The following is a 27,477-nucleotide window of genomic DNA, read 5'->3' on the forward strand; positions in this document are numbered from 1 at the left end:
AGTCCCTTAGACTTAAAAAATGAATTTAAAAACAGGATACTGCCTAACAGATCCATTTGAGATGGGAAACGAAACCTATAAGCCAAGAATTCGCTCACTTGCATAAAAGTTACTTACTTGCAACAGTAGAATACAAAAAAATATAACAGAAGTTTAAAAAAGAAAATAACTGCAACTTCACTTAACTTTTACTCTCTTCTTTATGGAACAATTTGCTTTTTAACTAACTTGCCATTTCTGTTCCTTTTATGATTCCAGTTCCATAAAAACAAGATTAGTTTACTGATAAATAGCTAAGGCTGATTTGGGAGATGTTTATTGATAAGCAGTCCAAAACCAAATACTTATAAGTGGGGTTAGAAGTTGTGAAATAAGAAGTTCCCATGGTATGTTACTCTGAAAAATGAGTAATTTTATTCAGTTCCATTTCATTGTCAACGGGATAGCCACTTAAAATAGAACAGTTGTACATTGTAAGGTGACAACTGACAATGGCCAAGACGATTGCATAAAACGAAAAAGTAACCTTAAAAATATAAAAATAAACGGAAAAAGAGAGGAAATAATAGAAATCAGGCGGACATTGCAAAGTGAACTTCACTAACAATTGAAATTTGTAAGCAGACATCATAAAACAGGAAAAGAAACATCGAACTACCAAAACCAATCCAGACAACATTACCACTAAATGTAGGCTCTGCCATCTGGCATTTGCGGCCTAGAAAATCTGCTAGCTTTCTAATAATTTACGGTTTTGCCTTTTTTCAAGACAAATTTTATAGAGGGTCTCAACTTTACAATTTTATTTTGTTTTACTCAACCACTTGGGTGAAATAATTAGTAAGTTACCCTTCACAATGCTTTAGTTAATTTTTAAACAATTTAGAAACTTTTCATGCGGAAGAAAAAAGAAATCTGTGAAATAATTTTGAAATAAGTAACTGCGATTATCATCAGACTGATATAGGTGATGTGTTTTGGACATTTACATCCGACGGGAAAAACAGATTCTCGAGATGTTCCTCAGTATTTTTATTCACTTCTGATGACACAAGACTGAAAGGAAGATTTTTCATCCCTTAAACTTTGATCAATATCCACAGTAAAATTCCCAAACCACGTATCTTGTTTGTGGTATTGAAAAATCTCCACTCCGATTTTATATTTTTGAAGCAGAAATAATCGACATCTTTCCTTGGAGTTCCAAGAATTTATGTACTTCGCATAAAAAAGAAAAATCACAGAAGCTTTTAAGAACTACAATTTAATTCTTCATTTAAAAAATATAAATAAAGTATGACAGGAAGTCTGCAACGTCGCAAACCGAGATATACGGTTTAGGAGTTTCACTTCAGAAATGCTTTTCTAGTTGATGATTACAAAGCATGCAAGAGTGACTTAGTCTACACACTTGTTCCTTAGGAGATCCTGTTTAACTTCACAATTTCTCTGACAGCATATTTTATTTCCTCAGTCAAGTTAGAAGGGACTACTGAAAAAACAAATCTATGGGCTAAGTCATCCCCTGGAATCAGTGGCAGATCAACAAAACATGATAATGGATAAAGTTTGCAGCACAAAAATCCTTTCTTCTTCGCGGCTTGTTGAAAAAATCCAATTCAGGCCCTGAGGAACATTTTAACCTTCCTTTTCTAAGAAGGATAGAAATTTCCAGAACACATCATTGAGAAAGCTCAGCCAAATTTGGTCCAAGACAAATCACTGTTGTACCAAAATTACGAGGGTCATCCAAAAAGTAAGTTTCCCTACCTTGTATCCTCCGAACGAAAAGAGATAAATCAAATCGGTAAAAAGGCACATATTAGGCATACTCTAAGCTTTAAGACAAGCTCAAGTTTTTGAAAATTGGTCAAGGGGTTCGCGAGTAAACTTAATTTTACTGAGACAACCTCCTGTCGCCGCGTGCCCACCTCCGGGATCAGGATGCGCGGAGAGTCAATAATAGAAGACTCGGGTTGTCGCCTCTATACATCACATCAACAAGAAATTTTAAAGTTTTCATTGAGTAGGCCTTACCTTACTTTTTGACATAGTCTCCACATCTTTTTTGATATTTCTGGTATCATCATAAAAGCTGTTTGATGCCTTCCGCGTAGAAGCTTTCGCCTTGATTCTGAAACCAGTCATTGACAGCGATCTGCACCTCTGAATCGGTTGAAAATCGCTTCCATCGTGGAAGTTTTTCCGCTCGGGAACAATAATGAAAGTCACATGAAGCTAAAGTACGAAAATTTGAAGGATTGGGGGAAAATTTCTCTACCCAAAGCAACTGATTTGGGATTGCAGATCGCTGTCAATGACTAGTTTCGGAGCCAAGACGGGATCTCTACGCGGAGGCGTCAAGAAGCTGCTGTAAGGATACCAAAAAAGTCAAAGAAGATGTGGAGACTACGTTAAAAAGTAAGGTAACTAATACTAACTACTACTAAGGTAGTTACTCAAAGGAAACTTTAAAATTTCTTATTGACGTGATGTATAGAGGCGATAACCCGAGTCTTCTATAATCGACTCTCCGCGCATCCTGACCCCGGAGGTGGGCACGCGGCGACAGGAGGTTGTCTCAGTAAAATTAAGTTTACTCGCGAACCCCTTGACCAATTTTCAAAAACTTGAGCTTGTCTTAAAGCTTAGAGTATGCCTAATATGTGCCTTTTTACCGATTTGATTTATCTCTTTTCGTCCGGAAGATACAAGGTAGGGAAACTTACTTTTTGGATGACCCTCGTATAAGGAGAATCTCTACTTAAAGGTACAAAATCAGTTACACACCAAGTTAACCATAGGATGGGAAAACTTCTTTCTTAATACTCTTGACTAGAATTTGCTGAGAATTCAGTACTTTTTGAAATTTCTAATTCTTAAACCATTGCTCTAATGCCTCTTTTTGCTACGTGAGTTTTCTTTTCCGCTCTAATTTTCAGTCCTCTTCACATTATAATACTTTTGTTTTGTTCTCACATATGGTCATATTTTAAGTTAATGGCAGTATTATTTGCTAATAAGCTGTTATTGTTGTGATCGTCTTTTTTGGTCTGCTCTACATATTATACAAATAAATAATAATTTAATAAATAAATACTAAATAAACTATAAAAATTACAATTTAAAAAAAATTTAAGTAATTCTAAATTCAATTTAAGAAATTACATTTTTAACGACTATTAACACAATTGTATAATTCAATGAAATTCGGCCACTGAGGGCACTGCAAGAATAGGGGCCTGTATCTAGAAACTGCATGATGAGAAAAACGCTCTCAAAGTTTTGTTTATGATGTACGTGGACTGAGCTTTGCAGGTTCCCCGTTTTTCTGTGACCTAATCCTTCTATTGAAGGATGTCCTGTGGATGTTGCGATACATTAATGGTTTTTGCTATAGTATATTTAATTTAAAAAGTCATTTTATAGGCCTTTCTTCCACCCTATAATCATTTTGGTTAAAATATGTGAAGTATAAATCATAATGATTGATCACAAATGATTAACGCAAAATGAGAGAATACCGATTCTGACTAAACTAAATTATGCCACAGGAATTTAGCACCTTTCTCCTCCCTCGTTACTGACATTGAATCATTGTAATGACTAAAATTTGGTTGATTTATGTTTGAAAATGGTATGATGGTATGAAAAATATAGCAAGTTGATGAAAAATTTGCACAGTCGCATGATAGCAGTCAGGTTGAAAAATCAAGCTTCCACACAAACCAAAAATAATTTTGCCACGTTGGTGGATGCAAGAACGGCCTTCATATGTATGGGCTGCTCCTATACCCATTAATCCACCCAGGTCCAAAGGCCTGACTCAGCATGGAAAAAGAAAGATTTTTCAACCTCTGACCCTTACCGATCAATATTCTATCGATCCTACAGAGTAATCCAGGGTATGGAGTATCCAAAAAGCTGATAGGAGCTATTAGAGCCTTAGCTTGTATGCAAGTGGTGTTCTCAATTATGCTGATGAAACGACTCAATAAGTACACCCCTAATTGAACATTGATTAGGAGGCACCATAATAAACTAAAAGTATTCTTGTACATTTCCTCTTCAAAATCAGGTCAGTTATGACATTGAAACGCTCTGAATTACATTGATGAGAATTTGTAATTTTCCTCTTTCAAACAACTTTGATCTATTGAAAGTACCATCATGTCAAAGATAGCCATTCTTGGTTCCAATACTTTTTTTTAACAACCAGGCAGTAATCTGTAAAAAGAAAAACACTTTTTTTAAAGTCATTATTCTTAACCAGAAGGAACAAGAGGAGAATGAGAGACCTATTGTTTCCGGCAACTTAATCATTCCTCAAAATATTGTATTATAAAATAAAGTATGACAGGAAGCCTACAATGCAAGTTAAGTTTCGCACTCTGGCCATTGAAATGCCTGTAAAAATGCCAGTGTATTCCTCCTCGTGTAAAACAAGTGGCTTTCGTACTACAGGGCCTTTTTTGTTTTATAGGCCTTAGTCTGAGAGAGTTTTAGAACCTAATGGCAAAGGCCGGTTTCACACTATGCGGTTTTTCGTCCGGCAGCCCGAATCGGTGAGCAGGTAGAAAACCGGGTGGAGGAGATCCGAATGTCCAGCGACCTTTTCACACTTATTCGGCGCGCTATCCGATTTTCATACATTTCACGGAAAATATGATTTTCGCCACATGCAGTCCATGCCGTTTTGACCATGGGTCCACTTGCAGCTATCGCGAAATAGTGTTTGTACCGCAGATTGAAGAGACGTCGCCCTTATGAGGTGTGGATACATATTTTAAATGAATCGCATTTAGCAAAAAGGAACCAGCGCAAATACAGTGTTGTTAAAATGTTGCTTCTTTATACTTATCTAAAAAAGCTCCCAAAATGCAAGTAGTTTTTACATCCCACTAAATAATTGTTAATTTCAAAGGGAAATAATTGTGTAAGTTGTAATACCGTACAAACATTTATTATTTTCAAAAGAAAAAAATAATTTTACGGTTTCGAAAACACTGTAATCGAGGCGGCTCCTTTTTGCTAAATGCAATCCAAATGTTCAAAGGAATTTAATGGTGCTTTTGTCACATTATACCGCGAACTCCAGAAGGACGGAAAAAAGTTGTTTAGATAATTACTTATTTTTTCTTTATTAATTATTTATTAATTTCTTTCTGTTTAAATTAATTTAATCTTTCGAAATTATTAATTTCTTTCTTTTTTGATTATTTATTTATTATTTCGATTGCCACCAGACTTTTTAAGCACCGAAAATAAAAATTGAAGGTTCAATTTTTTACTTGGAATGAAAGCCGCGAAAAGATTTGCAGCTGCACGTGCAATAACGGTCAGTGCCAAACTAAAATACCTGGCTACCAGGTGAAGTCGAGAAGCCTTTGCGAAATTGCAGAATTTGGAATGTCTTGGAATGAGTTTGGAATGGAGCTTCAATTAGCATAGATGCATGGTGTAACCGCAGCTCACGCCAAAATATTAAAATGCCCCATTCCTTGAAGCCTCATTCTCTGGGCTCTTGCAGACGTGATATTGACTGTGTGCATTGCTCGATAATTTCGGCGGAATCCGGACGGGCCGCCGGGTTGAGTGTGAAAGGTTCCATTGGCCGCAATGCTCTTTCAACCCATCAGGCAACCGATTCGGGTCAAGGAGTGAGCCACTGACACACGGCACGCCGGCGTATGAAAAACCGGACCGGGAAAGTGTGAAAGGCTCCATTCGCGCTAATGCTCCGCGACCCGGGTCACGATTTTCTACCTGCTCACCGATTCGGGCTGCCGGACGACAAACCGAATAGTGTGAAAGCGGCCAAAATTGTAGTAGAGTTTGTAGAGTTTTAGTAATGGCAAAATGACAAAAGAGCAATTCTCGATTTCATAATAGGTAACTAAAATTCGGTACTATTGTCAGCTTAATTGAACATGAATACTGAACAACTTCTTTATTACAGAGGATAACCTGCAAAAAAAAAATATTAGGATAGAAACAGCACACTAATTTTGAATTTTCTTTCATTTCTGCAGATTTTAAAATATCATCATCTGTGAAATTATGTGCCAATAAAGACATCTTCTTATAACGTACTTACTTGATAAACTTAGAGGTGGGTTCAGCAAATTTGTTACGGACTAGAAAATTGGCAATCACACCTGCCACTTTATCAGGGTCATCTTCATGGACTGCATGTCCACACCTGGGTAGTACATGCATTCCGAATTTACCTGGAATAAAAAAGGATCATTATTCGGGGCCAAAATGGTTCCTTGAAAGTATATAACTGCAGTCTTTTGTAGGGAACCCCAAATCCTCTTTATTAGGAGTCGGAGTTGGCGGTTTTGGATTATGTACTTTTCAAAGTTCCTGGATCAAAACAGATTTTCTCAAAACTTACAAATCGGAATGGGAGAGTTATCAGAAGTTGAGTATTGAACCATTGGAGTCAAACATAGGAGGTCGTAAAATATTTTTTTCTGAATTATATTTTATTTTTTTCTATTGAGGAGGGAGAAGTTTGGGTTGACATCTTCCATATTTAAGATAAAGCCTATCTAAGTAAATACAATAAATACAAAAATTGATCAACAAGTGGATTTCTTTCGTAAAGCTGTGGGTAGCTAAACTCACACATCTAGCAGTCAATGAAGACATAAATACTGTTATTTATGGATTAAAATTACTAAAGTTGGATGAAAATATCAAACATTATGAGAATGACGATCAAATACAGTCATTTTTGCAATTTATAAAACCATTTAGAAAGTAGGCACAGACCTCTTTCTGAGCTTCTAAGTTTATTGATTCATAGCAATAAATGAAAACATGACAATGGATCACTAATCACAGTTAGAAATCAAGCACTTACGTCATATTTTCTCATCAAAACTTCACTTGATACATGCACAAATCATAATTTCATGGACATATTGAAATCAGGATTTAGCTCAAACAATATTGACAATGTTGCATTATAAACAAGTGGGTAATGAGTGCTTTATGGTTTTTTTTTTTTTTACTTTTGACGAATCTTATATTTATTGGTGATAGATTTATATGTGCTCCTTCCTTAAGAGCTTGACAAACAGGACCGTTGCCCTGCTCATCATTAGCAGAAGTAGAAAAAGATTATAGACAAGCATTTGCTAAGTTTATCAATCCAAAATTTTTGATCATTAAAATACCATACATTAGTCTACTAGAATCAAATTGGGCACTGATATATTTCCATTGTGCTTTGCAATAATATAATTTTCTGGGTGTATGAATTTTTCTGGAAGATTTGGAAAGACTGTGTACCACAGGAGAGGAAAAGATTTTTGTGCACTGGTCTTCCGTCATTTGCAGAAAATTCATGTTTTATTTTGATGGTTAAATAGACCTACACTGATTTCTCCCTTAGCCAGTGAAACACTTGCCATGACTACACATGCCACTTTCTCCCTTATGAATTGAATTTGAACATTTCCAATGAGTTCAACACGTTTGGCGGAGAATTCTGATGAGGAAACATGTTTTGTGATCCTACCATGTCTATAGATCCAATAATCTTTCAAAGATGGGGATTTGATCCCCAGCAAACTCATAAAAATAATGCAATCAGAATTTCAATCACACAGTTGCTCACCTTGCATCTGACCAACGGTTAAATCTCTATCTAATCGGTCTACATTCGCTAGTATTAGGAGTTTCTGCTCAGGACACTTAAGAAAACTTTTTGAAAGTCCTTGAAACCAGCCAGACCAGTATTTTTCTGTGGCACAAAGGTCAATCCTCCATGTATACGGTCCTATTGCAGCTGGCTCCTGTGGTGTAATACAGTAAATATTATTAATTTACACATTCTTATACTTTAAAATGCAAAATTAAGTTCCTACATTAATGGAGTCAGCCCTAAATTACAGATGTAATAGTCTAGAAGGTGAATGTGAATCTTTGCTACCACTACATAGCAGTAGAATGAAGCAAGAGGTGTTAAGCGAAATGATACAAAAATAATTAGGGTGGTTTTCCTTCAGTTTTAAAAAATTTCGTCTCCGTGGGTGTAATTGAATCAGTGCAGAAAAAATAGAGGGCTATAAATAACTGTAATGAGAGTTGAGTTTAGACCCCTTTGAAAGCAGAAGTTGAGTTGTCCTTCGGTCATGCGAAACGAAAATTGCACGATGCCTTGGTATAATATATGAAAGGAGCACACATGCTATATACACCACACATCGAGCTAGGATTTTTCTAGAATTCTCAGTCAATGCACTTAATTTTTGGGAAGAGGTGGCGGAGGGTAAAGCATTATGATGAGTTACAGTCAAGTAACATAGCTGAAGTAATCGGATCGAGAGTCACAGATAACATAAGTTAGAGGTGACCACAAGACCGCAGCAATGTCATCATGAAGACTAAAATTAGAATGAATCCGACACCAGGTTTTGAACTCTGCCTGTGAGAAGCTAGGGGTACCAGAGAATGATAGGGATACATTGCTTAAACTGAATTGGTGATTGGATAGGTCATATTTTTAACATAAAATATTGGAAAGCTGATTAAGAGAAATTGGAATTGACGGATAAAGATATCATTAGAATCTGACAGCCAAATTCTAGCTCAAGTTTTTACCTAACCACAAATAATTTCATGGCTATATTCTTGGACTTTATAAGGTGGTCGAAACGCAAAATTCTAGAATTCAAAGGCATGGGGCGTCTGTCTTTTTTCCCCGCTGGGCGACACAGAGCTTCCAGTAATCACCAATCTAGTGGTGTTGCGATGTTGGGAATCAGAGTTCACGCCAAATAAGTTTACATACTTTAAGACTAACAATAAGACATAAAATCCATATACGTTACAGATATTTGGTAGGTTGTCACTCACCGGTGCTTTGAAGTCAACCTCATCTTCCTTCGATTTCTCTGATCCAGACGATTCTATGATTCTTGATGACTTCACTTCTCCAGCTGCACTGAGATTTACCCCGGTTGCAGCACTGTAAAAAGTAAATAAATCCCTGATGTATGACTAATTTCAAGGTTAGAAGTTATTCTGCCTTTTTCAAAAAATTGGAGTGTGTTGAGACTGCTTTTCAACACAGCAACTGCCGAATCATGGCCCATCATCGAGGTGTTCCAAGGTGTTCGAGGTGCTGGGTTTGAGTACAAACCAAATTTTTATCAACAAATGGTTGTTCCATGCTGTTTGGTCTCACATCAATGCATGTTGCACTTAAGTTGGGACCAGTATTGTATTTTACATGCAAAATTTGGGCAAACAATATTTTCACCTTAATTTTAAAGTTTCCCTGATTGTTCACCACAGTTTACAATTTTTTTGTTTATTTTCCTGGCGTGACAGGAACACACACACGTGTAAAAACACATTAATAGTTGATGTATTGAGTGAAGATAGCTAAATATTATAATAAAGTTCCTCATTATAAAAAAAAATTACTAAAAATAATTTACAAAGTATTTTGTAAATAATGGAGGGGGAGGGTAGTAAAATAGGTGAAATCAAGTATGATTGTTTGTATTTTGCCTTTAGATAACATGCATAAGCAGTTCTGGATGATCAACACATTCGAGGTATATAATACTTTTGAATATTAGAATTCTTTCTGACTAATTCCTTCCTCTTTTTTCTGCTTTTTCCACAGAAAGTTAGAGAAAAGTAATTTAATTTATTCTTCCTAATTGGATTTGCCAAAAAGTCTTTTCCATCTCACTGTCACTTTCCTTTTACGCTAGCTCTGAAAAATTAAATAAGATGAAACAAAGTCCAAATGGGGGAAATATTTGTCTTAACATAAGTGTAATGTCAATACTTACTTCTTGATTTGTCCTGGAACTGAAACTTTTGCTGATTCAATATTCCTTACTTGATGATTGCGCACACTGAAAATCAAGCAAACAAAATTAGGAGAGAGGAAAAAAATGTAACTTGGTTAATACAACGACAGAGAATGATGGAAAACCAATGAGAAATATGAGTGTATTCTTCTTCTGTGTATTCAGGAGTTCTTTCTTTTCAGTGGGAAACAAAGCAAAACTATGAGGAAGAAAGGTTGCTAATTATAGTTCAAGAGCCTGATGACATTGCGTGACAAACTCGGGACACATGTTTTGACTACTTAAATCAATAGCCTTAAATGCACTGATAACGAAAATGGTCATTGGCCATGTTGTAGCATGTGCCATTATGGCAGACAACCATTCTCTGAGTAAGTGTAGATTTAAGTGGTTAAAGCTTGTGTCCAGAGTTTGTCATAAAATGTTGTCGGGCTCTTGGACTGTTATTCTAAAAGTTGACACTTTTCACAATCAAAATCAGAGAGCCTTTCATACAAAAATACAGAATCAAAGAGGCTGATTGTCCTGCTAATTTTTGAGAATTGTTATTCATACTTCAATGAACCTACGATTCGGTTTTCAACATGAAAAATCTAAATGGGAATTGTTAATATCAAAATTTCCTTATTGATCCTCATTACGAGCTGATTATCTCCTGATCTAGATTTTAAGACAAGCACTGAAAGAACACCCACAAGGAAGAAGTGATGGATTTTGATTGAAAATTTTAGCCCTGGATCATTCACATCCACAGAGCAGAGGGATTAATCCACCGTCCACATTCATCCTTAATTTATCTCTGATCTATTCATGCCCTCTTGTTTCCATGCGCTGAAAAAGTGAACAAACCTCCACGAGATAGCCTCTTCAATAGAGCTGAAACTCTTAGGCCGGTTCCGAAGGAAAGACTGCATGCTCGACAGTGCGTCCATCGCTGTGCCTTCAACAACATCAATCACAACTAAGCCAATTATATCTAGGGTATGTGACAAGTCTGCAACGTGTACTGCAACTGCTCCTCCCATACTGTGTCCTACGAGAATAATTGGTGGCGAGTCTGATGGGTAGATCGTATTGATGACATCCGCAACATCTCTAGAAAAAACCAAATTCTTTGTGATTCACACGATCAAAATTTGAGTTGGTGATTGTTAACAAGAAAATGGCTTTTGATCCCAAAATATTAAACTTTCATAAGCAAGTACTACTATTGTTTCGTCTAAACTTTGGCAAAAAAAATTCCCAAACCTAACCAGAGATATAAAAATGGGAAGTTTCACTTCAAAAATTGTTTAATCTGCTGTCTTCAGGGCTCAAAATGGTTAAAGGAGGTTTTTCTTGGTAGGGAAGCATGTTGTTCACTGGTTCTTTCTGGTAAATTTTGTGTTTATGTTTAAAGCCAGTTACCCATTTTACAACCTATCGGAGATTAAAAGAAAGAACCAGTCAATCAAAATTGATAGATTAAAATATACCTTTTTTCACTGTCTATGCCACAATTATATTAATCTAAAAATTAACTACACACCCATCAAACTATTCTGTGGAGTTCTAGAGAGACTTGCCTGCTGAAAACACAAATACAGATTTTGCACTCATATTCATAAAAATTGCTCTCCTAGAAAAATATGCCTCCATATAATAGGGTTCCTTCCCTATGGATGTGTATGCTCATGGAAAAAAAATCACTTTAACTCCTCACAATGCCCCATTCAATGTTTTCATTACTGAGGAGTTTTGATGCATACCTTTAGAAAGTCCAAAACTGTCAGCCACATCCAAAATAATTTAATGATGCCTGAGATTAGACTTCATCATCAACTTTGTTAAAGGCTATCGTATTTTAGAAAAAGTGAGGATAGTTACATTCTCAGAGTTAATTTAATTTGATAGTCGATATGAAATTTTTACAATACCTGCTCAAATATTTTCAATGAGCAGAATATTGATGGTAAAATTTTTGTTTACCTGTCGGTATTGGGAGATCAAAAACTCCTTCACACTACCTTAAATTTTAAGCAAGTGGGGAATACAAAGCAAGACTTACTTGGAGAGAGTTTCAATTGTAAGGTCATTATCTGCTGTTGTTTCTGTGTCTCCATGACCCCGCAGGTCAATTGCCAGTACTTGGCATTCAACAGCTTCAACTATGTCAACCTGAAAAAGAGAAAAAATCCATCAAGGAATTCTGATTGTAAACTTCACACTTCTTTTTACAGTAACTCCTTGCTGTTTACTATTTGCAGAATTGATGAAATCAACAAGTCAATAGTTATCCGAAGTTTGATGAGATCAATGACTCTTCACCAATATGTAAACGCATTCATACCAGAGAAGTTTATCCTCATTAGAAAAGTACAATATAACCCATTTGTTAAACAGATGACTCAAGTTTTAAGATAAGTTTGAAAAGTGATTCAGAGATAATTTTCTGCCTAAAGGCTAGCATAAATGGAGGTCAGTGCAGGGAAAACAACATGACTCAGCCTGGAGCAGACCGAAGTTGGGAAAAAATAATTCAGAAATTATTTGGTCAATCAGCAATGTCCAATCAATCGTCAATCGGAAGAATAATTTGATGATTGATCCATCTTATAAGGTAGAGAAATCTGAGGACCGAGCATCTAGTCAGAGTTGCCACACCAATTTCAGAATTGCCGAATTATTCGCGCCCAACTCTGGGGCAGACACGGGATTTTTCCTAAAATTTGCCATGAATTAACTCATTTTAAGCAATGCTGCTCCAAGTGGAAATCATATTACGTAAAGAAATTTAACCGCAGAACATTAATTGCCCGACTGCTTCTAGCTTTAAATGGAGTCTTAGGCGATTTCTTGGACTGCTCCCAATTTCTGATAGGCTCCTCTTCACACCTGTTGTTCCCTCTTAATTTTGTACGCATTTGAACATTTTAGCAGTCTTGAACTATTTCACACAACTATTCCTGCAAATTTCTTGATGCAGAAGCACATGGACTTCATTTGCACCCAAATAGAAGAAACACTTACTGAAAACAGAGCCCATGTAAGCGCACTGAATCCGCCACCATGCAGAAGAACCAAAAGAGGACCTGAATCACCATTTGAATAGGTGCAGAATTTGTTACCACCCACTGTAACAACATTTCGACCACGAAAATATTTGTCCCAATGTACTGGTGCATAGTCGTACTTCTGCTGTCTCCGGCCAATTCGACTGAAAGTGGAAAAAAGGATTTACTTTTGGTGAGAAGGATTTAGGATTTCATTGACAGTTAGTTTTAAGAACCATTCCTCATTTGGCATCTGGCGGTTTGGTTCACCCGAGATCCAACAGCCTTTGATTAGGAAATAGTCACAATTTATTCCGCATTATCCGGAATCGTATTCATGCTAAAAGATCAACAACACACTTACTAAAGTTTGCTACATTGTAAAGATGCTTTGGAAGATTTTTCTTCCTGGTATGGACAGAATACCCAGTCAGGTCTTATAACTTGTGAGGAAAAAACGCATGACCACTTACTGCCATTGCCATACTTTCTCAATGTATAGAGTGCGATGAAAAGTCTATAAAATAGCTATTTGTATAATTACTAGAGTGTACGCCAGCTAAGTTTACGCAATTTTAGGTTGCAACAGAAGATCTGCCATCTTTAGTTCAGCATAAAAAGTAAATAAAATAATCAATTATTTACCTTGTCCCTGTCGGTGGGAGGGTGCCAGAGGACCCCTCCATCAGAGGTGGCAATTTTGATTGCATGAAAGACTTGTGAAACGCTGACATGTTGAAAAAGTGGCTGAAAATCTCAAAATTTGTAAATCAGTGATGCTTCTTCGATCATACCATGCAAAGGTAACGATTATAATCGAAACTTTTTTTCTAAGTGCATAAACATACTCACATAGATAAAAAAATTCACTCCTGAGAGCACGGAGAGTTGAAGAGTGAAACAAGAAAGAAAACTGAAAGAAAACAAAACAGCTAAAGCCACTAGAATTTGACAATTAGAGAATTTAGCAATGAATCAGAAGCAGGCTGGAGGAAATTTTAACCTAAAAAGAAAACAACTGATAGTTGTCAACAAACTTCTAGGATGATGTTTTTGGAATAAATAGTAGTGGCTCCTTGCAGCAGTACACAGAAAAAATGGGTCAAATAAAGTGGTCATACATTTTTCAAGTAAAATCCAATAAAAGAAATTGATTGAGAGGAGAGGAACCATAAATCGGCATATTTTTTATCACGCTTTCTTCACTGACTGTCACTTTTTAACGATTCATCACATAAAATAGTGTATATTCTTCGGAAAATGCATATGACTGCGAGGGTAAAACCGGGTGCGTTTTGACCTTTTTGACTGTTTGTGAAGATTCCGGTGCGGGATTCCGGTTGACCTTTTTGACTGTTTATGAAGATTCCGGAGCTGAAAGTGCGTATTTTTATACTAACTGTCCTAGAAATATCGCGTCACAAACAAAAAGTAACGTAAATAAACTAGAGTCCCTTAAATAAACGTAATCGTATTCATTGAAAACCGTAACGCACTTTCTCTATTTTCTCCGTGTATCATTTTCATATTTTACTAAAATTCAAATGTAATGAAAATAACGTAAAGGAGTTGTTCGTAGAACGAAGAAAACGGAGCCATCGTTGTCCATCCTAACCACGAGGTGTCAAGAATTCTCTTATCAGTAATCAGTTGTCAACGGTTCTCCAGAGTGCATGGTGCATGTGACTCTTATCATGAAGAAGCGTCCAGTGTGATATCTGATAAAAGATATCTCATTTTTTTGCTAACAACCATCGTATCATTCTGCAAGTTGGAAGCTCCTCAAATTGTTTTCATATTAGTGTACTCTCATCTTCTTTTGGTCCACATCATCATTGCTTCCTTTTCCTGCGATGCATCCCAGAAATATCTATCGTACTCCACCAAATTTCAAAGAACTAGCGCTGCAATTTCCAGAGCTGCGTCCCTATGCCAAACCTGTGAGTAGTTTTTATTAAGTAAGGATGTAATCTAATTGCAGAAAACTAGGGCCCATAGATTTTTATATCGTATTTAAAGGCATTCCCTATTGCCGCAGCCCTTCACTTTTTTGTTCCAAGTTTTAGATATATGCACTTGTAGGTTGACAGTCAGTCTCAGAGTTGTATGTTTGTCTATCATAATGTTTCAGTATTTTGAACTGTATTAATTTTTCTTACCAACCATCTTGTCTTACTGACTCTTATGAAAAACTTCTGATATTTCTATGCAGCGGGGCGATTATTGAAATGATATCGACTGTATGTCAGCGCTTTGTCGTGTCGCGCCATCGACTAGGCAATTGCTTAGTCGATGGCGCGACACGACAAAGCGCTGACATACAGTCGATATCATTTCAATAATCGCCCCGCAGGTGCCTGGACGAGTGCGGAAAATGCTTCATATGTTGTCTTACGTGGTGTTGTGAGTGAAGGAGTAGGTACTCCAAATTTTAACAGAGTCTATGCCACTTAAGTTCAATTCAGACAATCAAACTTTTCATTTTTCTTCTGCTTTTGTTGTATGAGAAGTTGGATCATTTGACTCTGCCACAAGGACACTGTAATGAGATAGAAAGTTGAATGAAAACATGAATCTAAAGCCCAACTCACAGTATCAAACTTTTCATCTAACTTTTGGATGCAACTTGTCAAATAAAAAGTTGGATAATGTGATGCTGGCGAGAGAAAACGACAATTTGATGAAAACTTGAATGTGACGTTACATTCAACTCTTCGTTCAACTTCCCATCCAATTGGCGGCGCCAAAGTTGAAACGAAATCTTCCAATCATAATGAGCCAAAGCTGTATCTCCATGAACTGCAGGCTGATAACGATATCACACTGCATCGGTAATTGAATCAATTTTCTTTTCGTCCAACTTTCCATCGAACTTTTTGTTCAATCATGTTGGATGCAAAGTTTGATAGTGTGAATTGGGCTTTCATTCCAACTGTCCATCCAACTTTCCATCAAATTTACAAAGCCAATTGAATGGAAAATTGGATGAGGCTGCGTATCTTCCAGAACTGGAAGCTGATCGGAACACCTGAATGTCCATATTTGGCTCATGACAATATCGCGTGGCAACGGCAGCAGAATCAAATTTTTTGCATCCAACTTTCCATCTACCTTTGTCAATTGAAAAGTTTGATCATCTCGATTTGGCCATAAATTTCAACAATTTTCAACCATACTTACGAACTGTACCTGAATGATGGTCAGTATAATTGACGTCTTCAAATATAAGCTCTCTCTTACCTAATTGGTGCTTTGTTTCAGGATTTGAATGGAAAGGTACAAATTGACTTCAAGAATCAAGATGCCCTTCGGGTCTTACTGAAGGTACTTCTCATCAAAGATTTTCAACTGAATATTGAGTTACCTCCTGAAAAACTGGTTCCAACATTACCTCTAAGGTTGAACTATATCCTATGGATTGAAGACTTACTGGAACATGCCGGCCTTTCAAATCCAGTTGGCATTGACATAGGTAACTTAAAAAGTATTTTTTAAATTCTCATTTATATCCCCCAATCCCTCTTTACTTCTCATTAAAATCGACCTTAATACTTACTTAGTAAAATTTTAGATTTATCGATTGACTCATTACTGTGATCAATACTTCTCTGCTCAAATGAACTAAGTTTTACTTTGCATTGTATACCACGTATTCAATATCTTCCAATTCATTCAGAACTGCAAAAAGCACAACAGAAGCAAAATAATTTTCTTTTGATTTTGTAGTAGGTCAGCAAAACATGATTTTAAATTGTTTTTATCAATTGGTAAATGTATGATGCACCATTTGAAGTTCAGGGTTCTAGATGCCTATATATTTTGTCCTTGCGACTCCTGATCAATTGTCATCTGCAAATGGACCCTCTATGTTTTGGACTGCATCACCGTTGTTATTCACACACTTAATATGCATATATTCTGGCAAAGAAAAACACCTGAAATCAACATTGTTCTGCCATATCAGAAGATGATTTTGGTTCTGAGTGAAACAATAAAAAAATTCTGCTCAGGAATGGTAACAGAAAGATATGCTGTAATTTTTCTGTAAGATTTTTTAGTTAAGTAACTCTCATAGACACAAATCCTCCAAGGGTACAGAATGTTCCAAAATGCCGACTGTACGTAGTTCTGTGATCTGGAGTTTTTGCCCCACAATCATATATCCGATATTTTGGGCAAATGCCTGGTTTTCCTGTCAAATTTACAATTTGTCCCAATGTTTTAAAGTACTGAACAAAAAGGGGGAAACAAGAGTTTTTATTTTAATTGTTTCATGATCCAACATCATGCTACATGCTTGGCACAATCCTTGGATTGCGAAATCGGGCATTTTCTGCACTCCTTAAGTTCATGCGAAGACATTGCACATTCTATTGAATTTACATTAAATTGGCAGAGTTTAACAGAAATCCAAAAAGTCGCATCAAGTTTGAAGCAAGATTAAAAAATATGAAATTTTATTCTCTCATAATACTCAATGTCAACAACAAAGGTGACAGACTGTTTGCACTTCAAAATATTTTTTCTTGACCTTAAATTTTTGACAGGAGAAAAATTAACTACTAGTTAAATTTAAATGTACTTCCAACCAATATTTTTCCGAAATGCAACGCGGTGCATTTCTGTGAAACATGATTCAAATGAAGGATCTAAAAATTACTGGCTCCTTTTCATCTCAAACTTTTTTATTCGTCTACTCTGACAAGGCTATGAAAACCTCTTCTAATGGAGCTAAGGCCACTTTTTTTGTTCCACGATTTTCTATAACAGTTGTTTTCATAAACAATTGCTTTTTTGCCTAGGAGTCGGAGCATCCTGTATTTATTCTTTGCTAGCCGCAAAGAAGAATAATTGGCGAATGTTTGGCACAGAAACGGATCAAGCAAGTTATCAAGCTGCTCTCAAAAATGTGGAAATCAATAGTTTGCAAAGTTTAGTAAAAGGTAAGTACTTTTTTGAAAATAGAGACTCAGGTTCATAGTGGGATAAACAGACCCTTTTAAATTCACTCAAACATCTCAGAAAAAGCACAAAGAAGTGTTTGATTTAAAGTCAACGTCAAGTTTAAGTTATTTTTACCATTATAAAATTGTATTATGAAACTGCTTGCCTTGATGAAGGCCTATTTCCTCTTTCGAAAAAGTTTTCATGTTCAAGAAATCTTCGGAAGAAAACAAAAGTTTGTCTTGCTGAGAAAATTGTATCTACATTTTCAATTCGTTTATGTGCTTCAGTATTTTTTTTTCTGTGCGGAATGCTTAAAGAGTTGTTTGGGGGGGAGGGGGGTCAGCAGGTCTCTTGAGTTTGGTTTTAATGTGCTGCTCCTTCGTGAAGCATTTCTGGTGATTGTCTAGTGAGATAGAGATAAAACTGTGGTTTTTCCCCTCATATTTATGTGATCTACAGGCTGATTACTGAATGTGATCTAGATGAAGGAGACAAAGAGAAAACTGAGCGGTATTGGTGAAAGTGGGTTGTTGGGATGGACGAAGGAGCAGGGGTGCAAAAACTTCTCGACCACACGACCGGGTGGGTCGCCATCTGTCGCTTGTGAAAATGAGAAAGCCCCAAAAATGGTGTTTGGAAATGAGAAAGCTGGCCAAATCGCGATTATTTTTGCAAAACTGTGATAAAAATCATGTGTTCTTCGTAAAATTGCTGTAGAAATTGCTTGCTTTGCTCAAAGTAGCGCCAGTTTATGCGTTCGAGCCATAAAAAAGTCATATTTTCGAATATTTTGGAGAAAAAGGAGGTTTTTAAAATGAGGAGGCCAATTTAAAGAATGGGAAGGCCTAGAACTTTCTGCACCCCCGCAAAACAGTCGAGTTACATTCTTAGATCAACCAATGGAAACTTCGAGAAACCACATAGTTAGCCTATCATTATTCTATACCAACCATTTGTTTCAACCAATAAGATCGCTCCATTTTCCCTTTGTCTTTTTTGTCTATCAATTTCAACCATCAGCCCACAGGTATTAAATTCTTATAAGTTTGTTTTCTCTGTTTAGTGGTGCTTGTGAACGAGGAAACCATTCTAGATGGAGCAATTGATGAAGCAGAAGATTATACCTTTTGCATGTGCAACCCTCCATTTTTCGGCAGTCTGAAGGAAGTTACCGGGAAATCAAGATCGCCTAACTCCAGAGCTCCTCCAAGGAATGCCCACACTGGCATTGAAAACGAGCTCGTGACTGAAGGTGGAGAAGTTGCTTTTGTTGGTAGAATCATTCATGATAGCAAGAAACTGCAAAATAAAGTGAAGTAAGTTTGCAAACTTTTTCTGATTTCTTAACTATCGTAGAATCCCAATCATTTGCGTTGTTTGGTATAATTCTTGGTACCTATGGGTAACTGGACTGTAAGTAATGAGGAGTCCACTGTATCATTCAATTTTTGTGAATTTTAGACTCAGTTACATGAGGCTTATGCGAGAATGTAGGCTAGTAGGTCTAAACTTTTGCACATTGTTTTTTCAAGTGATTCTGTTTGATAGTTTTTCTGCAATAAATTGGACAAGTTTGCAACGTATGGTAGATAACATAGTGCCTGGGCGCAATTGGCGCTTGTGACACCTGTTTTGGCCAGCAGGTGACAAAGTATATTTTGCCCCTAAATTATTAAAATGCTTTCTAAGGATTATTTGAAACCTTGGAAGTAATTAATGTGCCATAAGTTTTTTGTTCCAGTAATGCATCATGTACATTTAATTACTTACCCACACCGCTCTCTTTATTTACAATATCTATAACATAAGCACAGTTTCTCAGCTAGCATTTAATTGATTTCTCCTTGCCATAACCTTTCAGAAATTATTCTTCAAATCATAATCGATTTTAATTGTAATTGATTCCTTACTCATTTCATTATATTTCTTTTTTAATAGGATCTACACAAGCATGGTGGGCATAAAAAGCAACCTAAAAAAACTAGTCAGCCTCCTGAAATCTACCTCAGTTGAATCAGTCACGCAGACCACTTTTTCTCAAGGCCGGACAATGAGGTGGGGAGTTGCCTGGACTTATGATAAAAGTGTCCGTTTACTCCCTGCTCCCGTGTCTAAGAAGTCAAAAGACAAACCACTACAGCAGGAGTTTCACCCACCTCATACTCCAGAATCAGTGGAAAAAGATGTTCTAGCACTTCTGGACAAACTTGAAGTAAGACCCCATAAGCTTAACCAATCATTGTCAAAAGCTTAATGAAGTTCTCGTATGTGTTGGAAATTTGCAATTTTAGTGCCTTTTCTTTTGAAAATTTCGCAAGGAACACAATGATGCCGCTGGTTTTCTCTGAAATCAACTCTCAAGCTGAAGAAAAGCTCTGAAAATTCAGGCCATCATGGAGAGGATATCCCATGCTACATTGAAAGTCCACCTCCACATTTAGTCCAATTCTCCATGCACAGATGGGGAGTAATGTATTTACTTCCTATCTGTGCATGGAGAGTTTGACTAGGTATACAGAGGTGGACTTTCAACGTAGCGTGAGGTATCTCCTCCATTATGGCTTAAAATTTGAGAGCTTTCTTTGAGACTGGGGGTTGATTTCAGAGAAAACCAGTGGCGCCATCAAGTCCCTCCTGAAATTTTACTCAAGGAAAAATAAGTAAATCGCAAAGGTCTCACACATGCAAGAACTCCATTCTGTCAAGTTTTTATTTTCTCTTAAGTTTTAATGTGGCATTTTACTGACCTTCCGTCAGTATTCGAGACAGATTTTGTCTTCCCCGTATTCCAAAAGGAATAACCTCCCACAGGGTCACAATGTCGTCACAGAGTTGTCACAGTGTTAATTTAATTTGGAAAATAACGTTGTAACCAAGTTTTTGCATTCGTTCTGCTAGGCGAGTTTTAGATTCTGTATGATGTTCCTTGGTCACCGCCTTGGTCAAAAGCCAAGTGGTAAGCTGTATCTTTTTATGTCTGCTGCCTTGTGTCTGTGATTTGTCCACCCCGGCAAATTGCTGCCCGGAGCTCCAGCCCCCAAAGCTTCCTTTTAAATCCAGTCCCAGATGGAGTCAGGTAATGCAGAGCTCCAGGTGGGGGAGTTAAATTTAATTAGGCCATATTTTAGTACCCGTAGAAATGTATATAGCATAGTTTTCTGAAAAGAGAACTTTAAAAATTAACTTTTTTTTGAACTTTTAGATGTTTGTTCCAGCAAACTATACAGAGCCAATCTCAGTAGATATCGGACGATTCGATCAAATTTTACTCCCTTACCTAAAGTCTTCTTTTCCCTGACTGGGTCACTAAGTTTCAAATCAAAAAAGTACCACTAAACCTTTTAATACATTTTCCTGGACAAATCTACGGATGAATAGGCATGGCACCTGGTATTTGTTATTTTCAGTAGCCTTTTTAAAGTTAAATATTTAATCAGTCGACACTGTCTGCTATCAATGCAAGATGATGGCAAGGGTGAAATTAACTGAAACAGGACCAAAAAATGAAAAGTATATTCCTGTTCTGTTTCTTAATTATTGTAGTGTGAATGAATGTATGAATCAAGCAAAATATGAATATGTATAGGCAGAATCAATATCATGTTTTTTGCAAGAAATTTGTCCGGAGTCCCTTCATCCTCACAATTTTTTCTCTTACTTGTGTCCAATATTTGGCATGAAACTTATGGTTTTGTCTTTTTCTATTTCTCTCTGACAGATCAAACATACTGAAGTGAAGAAAAAAAATTCCCTGAAAGTGTTTGAGCTAACTGCCTATAAAAATACCTGGTCACATCAACGCAAATTAAGGCGAATGGCGAAAAGGAAGCAGCTTGTTGAGGAAAATTCAACCAGCATGGACATTGACGAATCCAATGATCCTGCAGTTAACAGCGGATCCAGTTCACCAATAATGGTGGACACAGAATCCCTCTCACCAGAATCAGGAATGGAGAGAAAACCCACTGACAAATTAGCTGATAATTATCTCAAAACTTCTGAACAAGATTATAGTTCCTCTTTGTGTAGTTCGCCAAATAAACGCAAAATGAGCCCAGCCCTTCTTGAGGAACAAGATTCTGGTTTAGACCTAGATCATGAGAATCTTAAAAAATTGCGATTGGACGATGGCAAGAGTTGGTTCGATTATGCTGGAAATGATCCTTTGCTAAGCTGTACTTTAGGAATAAGAGATCTGAAAACGAAGGTTCTTGTGGATATGCTTTTCAGTGATGGAACTGGTGGTAAGGAAGCCATGAACCAAGTTTTACTGTACATCAGAAATAATATGAAACAAAATACAATCTAAACTCGCTGAATGTTCACTTTGATTCTTCAGTTTTTTCCCTCAACTTGTTTAGTTCCAAAAGGCCTTGTCTCCATGGGACGTTTCGTGGGGTTTGTCCCGAGGAGAAATCTCATTTGCAAAGTTGGGAAACATATTGAGTCAGTCAATACTAATCACAGCACCAGGAAAAATCCTTGTGGTGTCCTAAGAGCTTTTCAGAGAAAAGAATAAGAAATTGTGTTGTTTTGTTTAACAGAGAAATAGCCCAGAAGTTTCATTCCTGAAGGTTCGATTCGAACTTGCGACAGATCCCACAAAACACATCCTATGGAGACAAGGCCAAAGGCAATCGCCCAGCAAAAGTTACAAGAACGTAAGCACAACGTTAGGGTCAAAAGTAAGGTTTTGGCTTCGTTTTCGCCATGTCACTGTCAGTGGACGTCGGGTGAGAGGGCTGAGGGCTGCCCAAATGGGGGGAGGGGGGCTGGGGGTTCAAGAACAGGCCATAAGAAAAATCTACACCTACAAAGCCTGAGCTCTCAACTTTCAAACCTAAATTGCAATTTTGATGCATTCAATTTCATGATTATCCGAGTGTCAAAATCCTTGCTGGTCATAGAAGATGCCTTTTTTAACAACCTCATGGGATTGTTATCAAAATTTGTTCCTTTAGCTTGGTTGAAAACGGGTGGCTCTACGTCAAGGTATTGGGAGAGCAAAATAACAGTCTTCATTCCTTTTCTTTAGAGGTGGGAAGGTGAGAGATACCAAGGATGGCAATGATGAGATGCTCGTTGGCGCTGCACGCATTGTTGAACATATTGTCAATGGTTGAAAATGATGAGAAAAAAACTACGGTTTACGTTTTTGGCACGGTAGCATCAAAACAAGGAGCTAGAATTACGTTCTTGTGTAACTTAAAGATTTTTTTAATGACTACAACATTTTTTTGGCATATAAAAGACATGTGCTACAGCTTGTCTGTGCGGCTTACTCAACACCGACAAAAATTGAGATACTAGCCTTGGAAGTTACACCATAGGTATACCAATTCCAACAAAGCTTACTAATTTGCACAGACCTTCTCTTGACCACAATATTCTTCACTTTAAACTGTTCATTTCAGGTCAACAGAAGAACACTGGAAATTAGTAGGTTTTAAACCAAAATAATTCAGTGAGGAGATAGTAGGTAGATCTGCAAATTACACCTCCCATATAGATGGCTTTGAAATTTTATAAGAGAAGAGACTTCTATACAAATTTTCAGCAGCAACCTCCTCAGGAGAAATCTTGGATTTTTCGTAGCACTGTCATGAAGGTTCCCAGTGCTAGAATATTTCACATCATTTTCAAGCTAAAGGAAGAGCATAATAGAGGTCTTAATATTCATAAAATTTATTTTTCAAAATATAGGTTCACAAATCTTTTGAGCAAATACAAACAACTCTGCTTTATAATCGAAGAACGGTTTCTGAAAGCAATAACATATAAGTGCTCTTAAACAGAGATTTCAAAATGGAAATGAAATTTCAGCCTGGAACTTTGTGTGATGATTTTTCAGATAATTTGGACACATTCATACCTAAAGCTATCCGAACAAGAGATATATCTTGGATATGTATAAGCTTGCATTCCTGCCATCAAAAAGATCTTGCATAACATTTAAGATATGAATTGATATTTTGAAGATTGTTCAAATCTGCTCTCGAGACTTAGTAACTTATCTGAGTGATTATTTTTTATTCACTACTATTAGTAGAACACATCTGTCATTTGTTATTATCAAAGTATTAGTGCTGCTTTTTCGATCTGAATATGTCTGGATCTTGACCCGAACACAGAAATGCATGTACATATCCAAAACAGTCTGAAACATCATCACACGAAGTTCCATTCTAAATCTTGATTTACATTTGACTTGAAAAGCATCTCAGGTTAGTGGGCAGCATTTTTCTCAGCTCTATAATGATAACAAATAAAAAAAAATTTGATGATTTCAAGGTAAGTAATACTAATACTGAGGGAAGTTAAAGCTTGTTCAAAATTTTCAATACAGGTAAGGTAATCGATTTTTTCTAATAATAATAATAAAAAAAAAAAACAAGGGTCAAAATAGAATTAAAATGATTAAATGAGACTCCTGACATATTTTCATAGATAATAAACAAGGTTTGCTCAAAAAATAAGTTCCGTTCTTTTCTCTCTTATTTATGTACAGATTGAGAGAAGTGAAAAAATTGATCAATGGATGGCAAGAACAACGAATTTCGAACTTTCCGATCGATGCAATCAATACTAGCACTTTCATAAAAATATTGTTATAGTACAATTCTCATAATTTGATACTTTGCGATATAAGAATCTCCTCTAATTTTTAAATTTATAGTTCTGTTGGTAATTGAACTGAAAGGAGGAAAGAGAAACAAAGGTACTACCATCAATTTTTTTCTTTTTTTTTTTTGCCAAGGAGGGAGGGGATTTACTTAACATGGTTTTTCGGCACTTCGTAGAGCAATTCGGTGGTCAGTTCATCTATTGATGATTTCCATATTTTGGGACATTCCTAAAGAATTTTGGAGTATCACTTCATGATGAAAAGCGTCAGATATTTGTGTACTCAATTTTACCAAGAAGCACTTCAAAATAACTCCGAAAATGAGTCCTGATTTAATATATGCTAACATTTTTACCATTCGATTTGCAATATTCACTCGGGTACTTTTGAAGCTGTTTTAAATTGATCATTGGTCAAATTTTGTGTGAAAATACCTGACACATTAGAGCGTGATGGGATGTGTTGCATAGAAATTCTTCAGAAATGCTCAAAAATCCAAGGATTATCAATTGATCGATCAACAACTGAATCGTTCTCCAAAGTGCAAAAGATCCACCTTAGCGACAAAAAGAGGAGGAGGAGTCTAATAATTGGAAAAGAAGCCATACAAATGACAACATTTATGGATAGCTTCAAAAACATTCAGTTGGAAGTATAAAAATTTCAGTTGAATATCTTAACTAATTCCCACCAAGTAGTTTCCGTCGTTAAAGTAGAGTTGGGACACTGGATGCTACTTGGGTAGTTGAACAACTTTTCTCATACTGGTTCAAGGGATTCTAGACCTGGCTATTCAACTAAATCTATCACAATAGCTGCTTTTATCCCTAGTCTGAAAAAAATGAAGAAATTCAAGGTCAACATGAAGATTACTTAATATGCGAGTACGATTATGTTGGATAATGCCTCATACAGATTCATACGAGAACAATGATCCTGCTTTTTCTTAGAGTCTAATAAATCCGTTTTCACGAGTAGAAAAAATACTAAAAATAAATTGCAATGCACCATAGAACCTACTTCATTCCTGAGCATGGTATTTCAAACTCGGGAGCTGGTAATCTTTTTGAATCGAATAAAATACCTTCATTTGAACAAAAATACTAACTGGATTTACAATATCAGGCAAATTAATTTTTTGACTAATGAGACAAAAGGGCACAATGCAATCACAAAACTAACTCTATCGCATTAATTCTAATGAGAGTTATGCCTCGACTGCCTCGGAATTTGAAACAGTTCTAACGCTACGTTAATGCAAGTTTAAATCTAAATTAATATTAAAAATAATAAATAAATAATTTACATGGGAAGAATAATTTACAAGAAATTAAAAATTAAAAGTGGAATAAATATACAAAAATACTTTTCTGATATATCAACAAGTCTTGATTGCTCAGAATTATTGAAACAAATTCTTGTTTGGATGATCCAGCTGAACTCTGGCTAGTCTTTGCTGGATTGCTTCGAATGTCAACTCGGCCGATGAGTCCTGAAACAAAAATCAGAAGTATTACCGATCCAGCAAAAGAAACAGAGAGGAATCCAAGCCTTCATTTTAAAGTATTGCATGTTATGTCAGTCATAATGACAAAGGAGTTTTTGCTGACAGTGCGCCTCACAACAAAACCGTCTGACAGCGCGCAGTTAACAAGACCTGTTTAGAGCTTTTTCCAATTGTTGGTAAAAATTTGTCCCTTTTTAGCCTATTTCCCTGGCACAGTAAGAATGGGTATGATGATGATGCACTGATGATGCTGAGCGTATGAAAGAAAGAAGCAATCCTTCTATGTACTACCAAATTGACTTGTAACTTATTTCAATTCCAGTGACCTTCAGATAAATAAATATATAAAAATACCAAAACATGATACAACTTACAGTCTGTTTGTTAGAGTTGATATTTTTGGAGGCAAAAAGAGAATTGGAATCATTATTTTGGGAGATTTTCGGATTCGGACTTAGGGCAGAGAGTTTGGGCGTAGAGCTGAATTGAGCTTGGAGACCTTCGAGTCGTTTCTTGTACCTTAAGAATTCATCCCCGTCATCATTTTTTCCTTCAAAATTCCCATTATTCTCATAAAATGTCTTACTCTCGCCTTCTTTTCCTGAAAATAAAAAACAAGAACAAATAGAAATCCTAGTGCTTACTGATTACCATGAGGTAATAGACAATGTTGATCACAACATTGTCTATTACCTCATGGCAAAAAAAACCTTTACCTTTTATTGATCAAAATAAAGAAAACACCAGCTAACATTCGAGTGATTAATGGCCGAGCGATTTTGCTTCTTAAGTGAAATAAAAGAGAATATTTGTAATTTTAGCAACACATCACATGAATGAAGGTATTCCTTTTTAGGACAGAATAAATTATGTGCTTATGATGACGTATGACTAGAGCTTGGTACTTGGTGAAGTTGTGATAGTTGCGCAATATTTTTGTGTGCAAGGATTTAAATTTTTTACTCAATGCAACTTTTTATTTTTGGTGCTTGCACGTTTTCCTTAATCTTCTATTAGACCAGCAAAATTTAGAATTCATGAACAGGGATTAGAAGGAGATTAGTGAGGTCAAAGAAATTAAGAAAAAAATCATTTAGGCCCATCTCACCTGATAAGTCCAGCCTGTTTGTTTTTTTGCGTTCTTCTTTGATAGTTTGAAGTCCTTGGTGAATGTAGTCTTGGAAGAACTTACTTGACTTGGATAAGTGTGGTTCAATGCTGATGTCCGGGTTTTCACACATAAGGTCATACAATAGATTTAAGCCCTGTGAAAAAAATCAAACTCAATTATAAAGCTAGCCACCGAATTCATGCTGCCAAGAAAAAACTAAAGTACACGACCCCCATCAAGTTTTTTCAGATGTTCGAGCTAAAAATAATAGAACTTTTCCCGCTTTTAAACAGCTTTTCAATATTCGAAATTACTTTCTTAAAGGAAAAGCTTACTGTTTCACTGAAATGAGAGAATTACAATTCTGGAAAATTAGACCCAAAATTCAAGGTGAGTGCTTCCGATTATTTTCA

General features: G+C 36.3%; 3 protein-coding genes across 6 annotated transcripts in view; 1 reads left to right on the forward strand and 2 right to left on the reverse strand.

The window, feature by feature from the left end:
* Positions 1-389: 389 nt before the first annotated feature.
* LOC109034209 (protein phosphatase methylesterase 1) lies at positions 390-13,879 on the reverse strand. The gene is made up of 9 exons (XM_019047223.2): positions 13,520-13,879; positions 12,852-13,038; positions 11,890-11,999; positions 10,692-10,937; positions 9,822-9,887; positions 8,872-8,983; positions 7,631-7,808; positions 6,098-6,230; positions 390-4,227 (listed from the first exon to the last, which is right to left on the reverse strand). Exons 1-9 carry the CDS (start codon positions 13,606-13,608, stop codon positions 4,209-4,211), a joined length of 1,140 nt encoding a protein of 379 aa, XP_018902768.2. The 5' UTR covers positions 13,609-13,879; the 3' UTR covers positions 390-4,208.
* Positions 13,880-14,304: 425 nt separating this feature from the next.
* Positions 14,305-22,146, forward strand: LOC109034206 (U6 small nuclear RNA (adenine-(43)-N(6))-methyltransferase). The gene is made up of 6 exons (XM_019047218.2): positions 14,305-14,814; positions 16,136-16,346; positions 17,677-17,817; positions 18,885-19,137; positions 19,760-20,033; positions 21,540-22,146. The coding sequence occupies exons 1-6, from the start codon at positions 14,728-14,730 to the stop codon at positions 22,128-22,130; spliced, it is 1,557 nt and encodes a 518-aa protein (XP_018902763.2). The 5' UTR covers positions 14,305-14,727; the 3' UTR covers positions 22,131-22,146.
* A 1,344-nt stretch (positions 22,147-23,490) lies between these two features.
* msps (msps cytoskeleton-associated protein 5) overlaps positions 23,491-27,477 on the reverse strand; it is a 36,079-nt gene continuing 32,092 nt past the window's right edge. For 3 of the 4 annotated variants that reach the window (XM_019047204.2, XM_019047201.2, XM_019047200.2), the window contains exons 33-35: positions 27,062-27,218; positions 26,328-26,554; positions 23,491-25,938 (exon numbers count right to left, since the gene is read on the reverse strand). In XM_019047204.2, the coding sequence (XP_018902749.2) occupies positions 25,849-25,938; positions 26,328-26,554; positions 27,062-27,218 (474 nt within the window). In that variant the 3' untranslated portion in view covers positions 23,491-25,848. The remainder of the gene's footprint in view (positions 25,939-26,327; positions 26,555-27,061; positions 27,219-27,477) is intronic. The other variant, XM_019047202.2, reaches the window with a different exon arrangement.

This window comes from Bemisia tabaci, chromosome 2 (assembly GCF_918797505.1).
Source record: "Bemisia tabaci chromosome 2, PGI_BMITA_v3".
NCBI classification, from domain to species: domain Eukaryota; kingdom Metazoa; phylum Arthropoda; class Insecta; order Hemiptera; family Aleyrodidae; genus Bemisia; species Bemisia tabaci.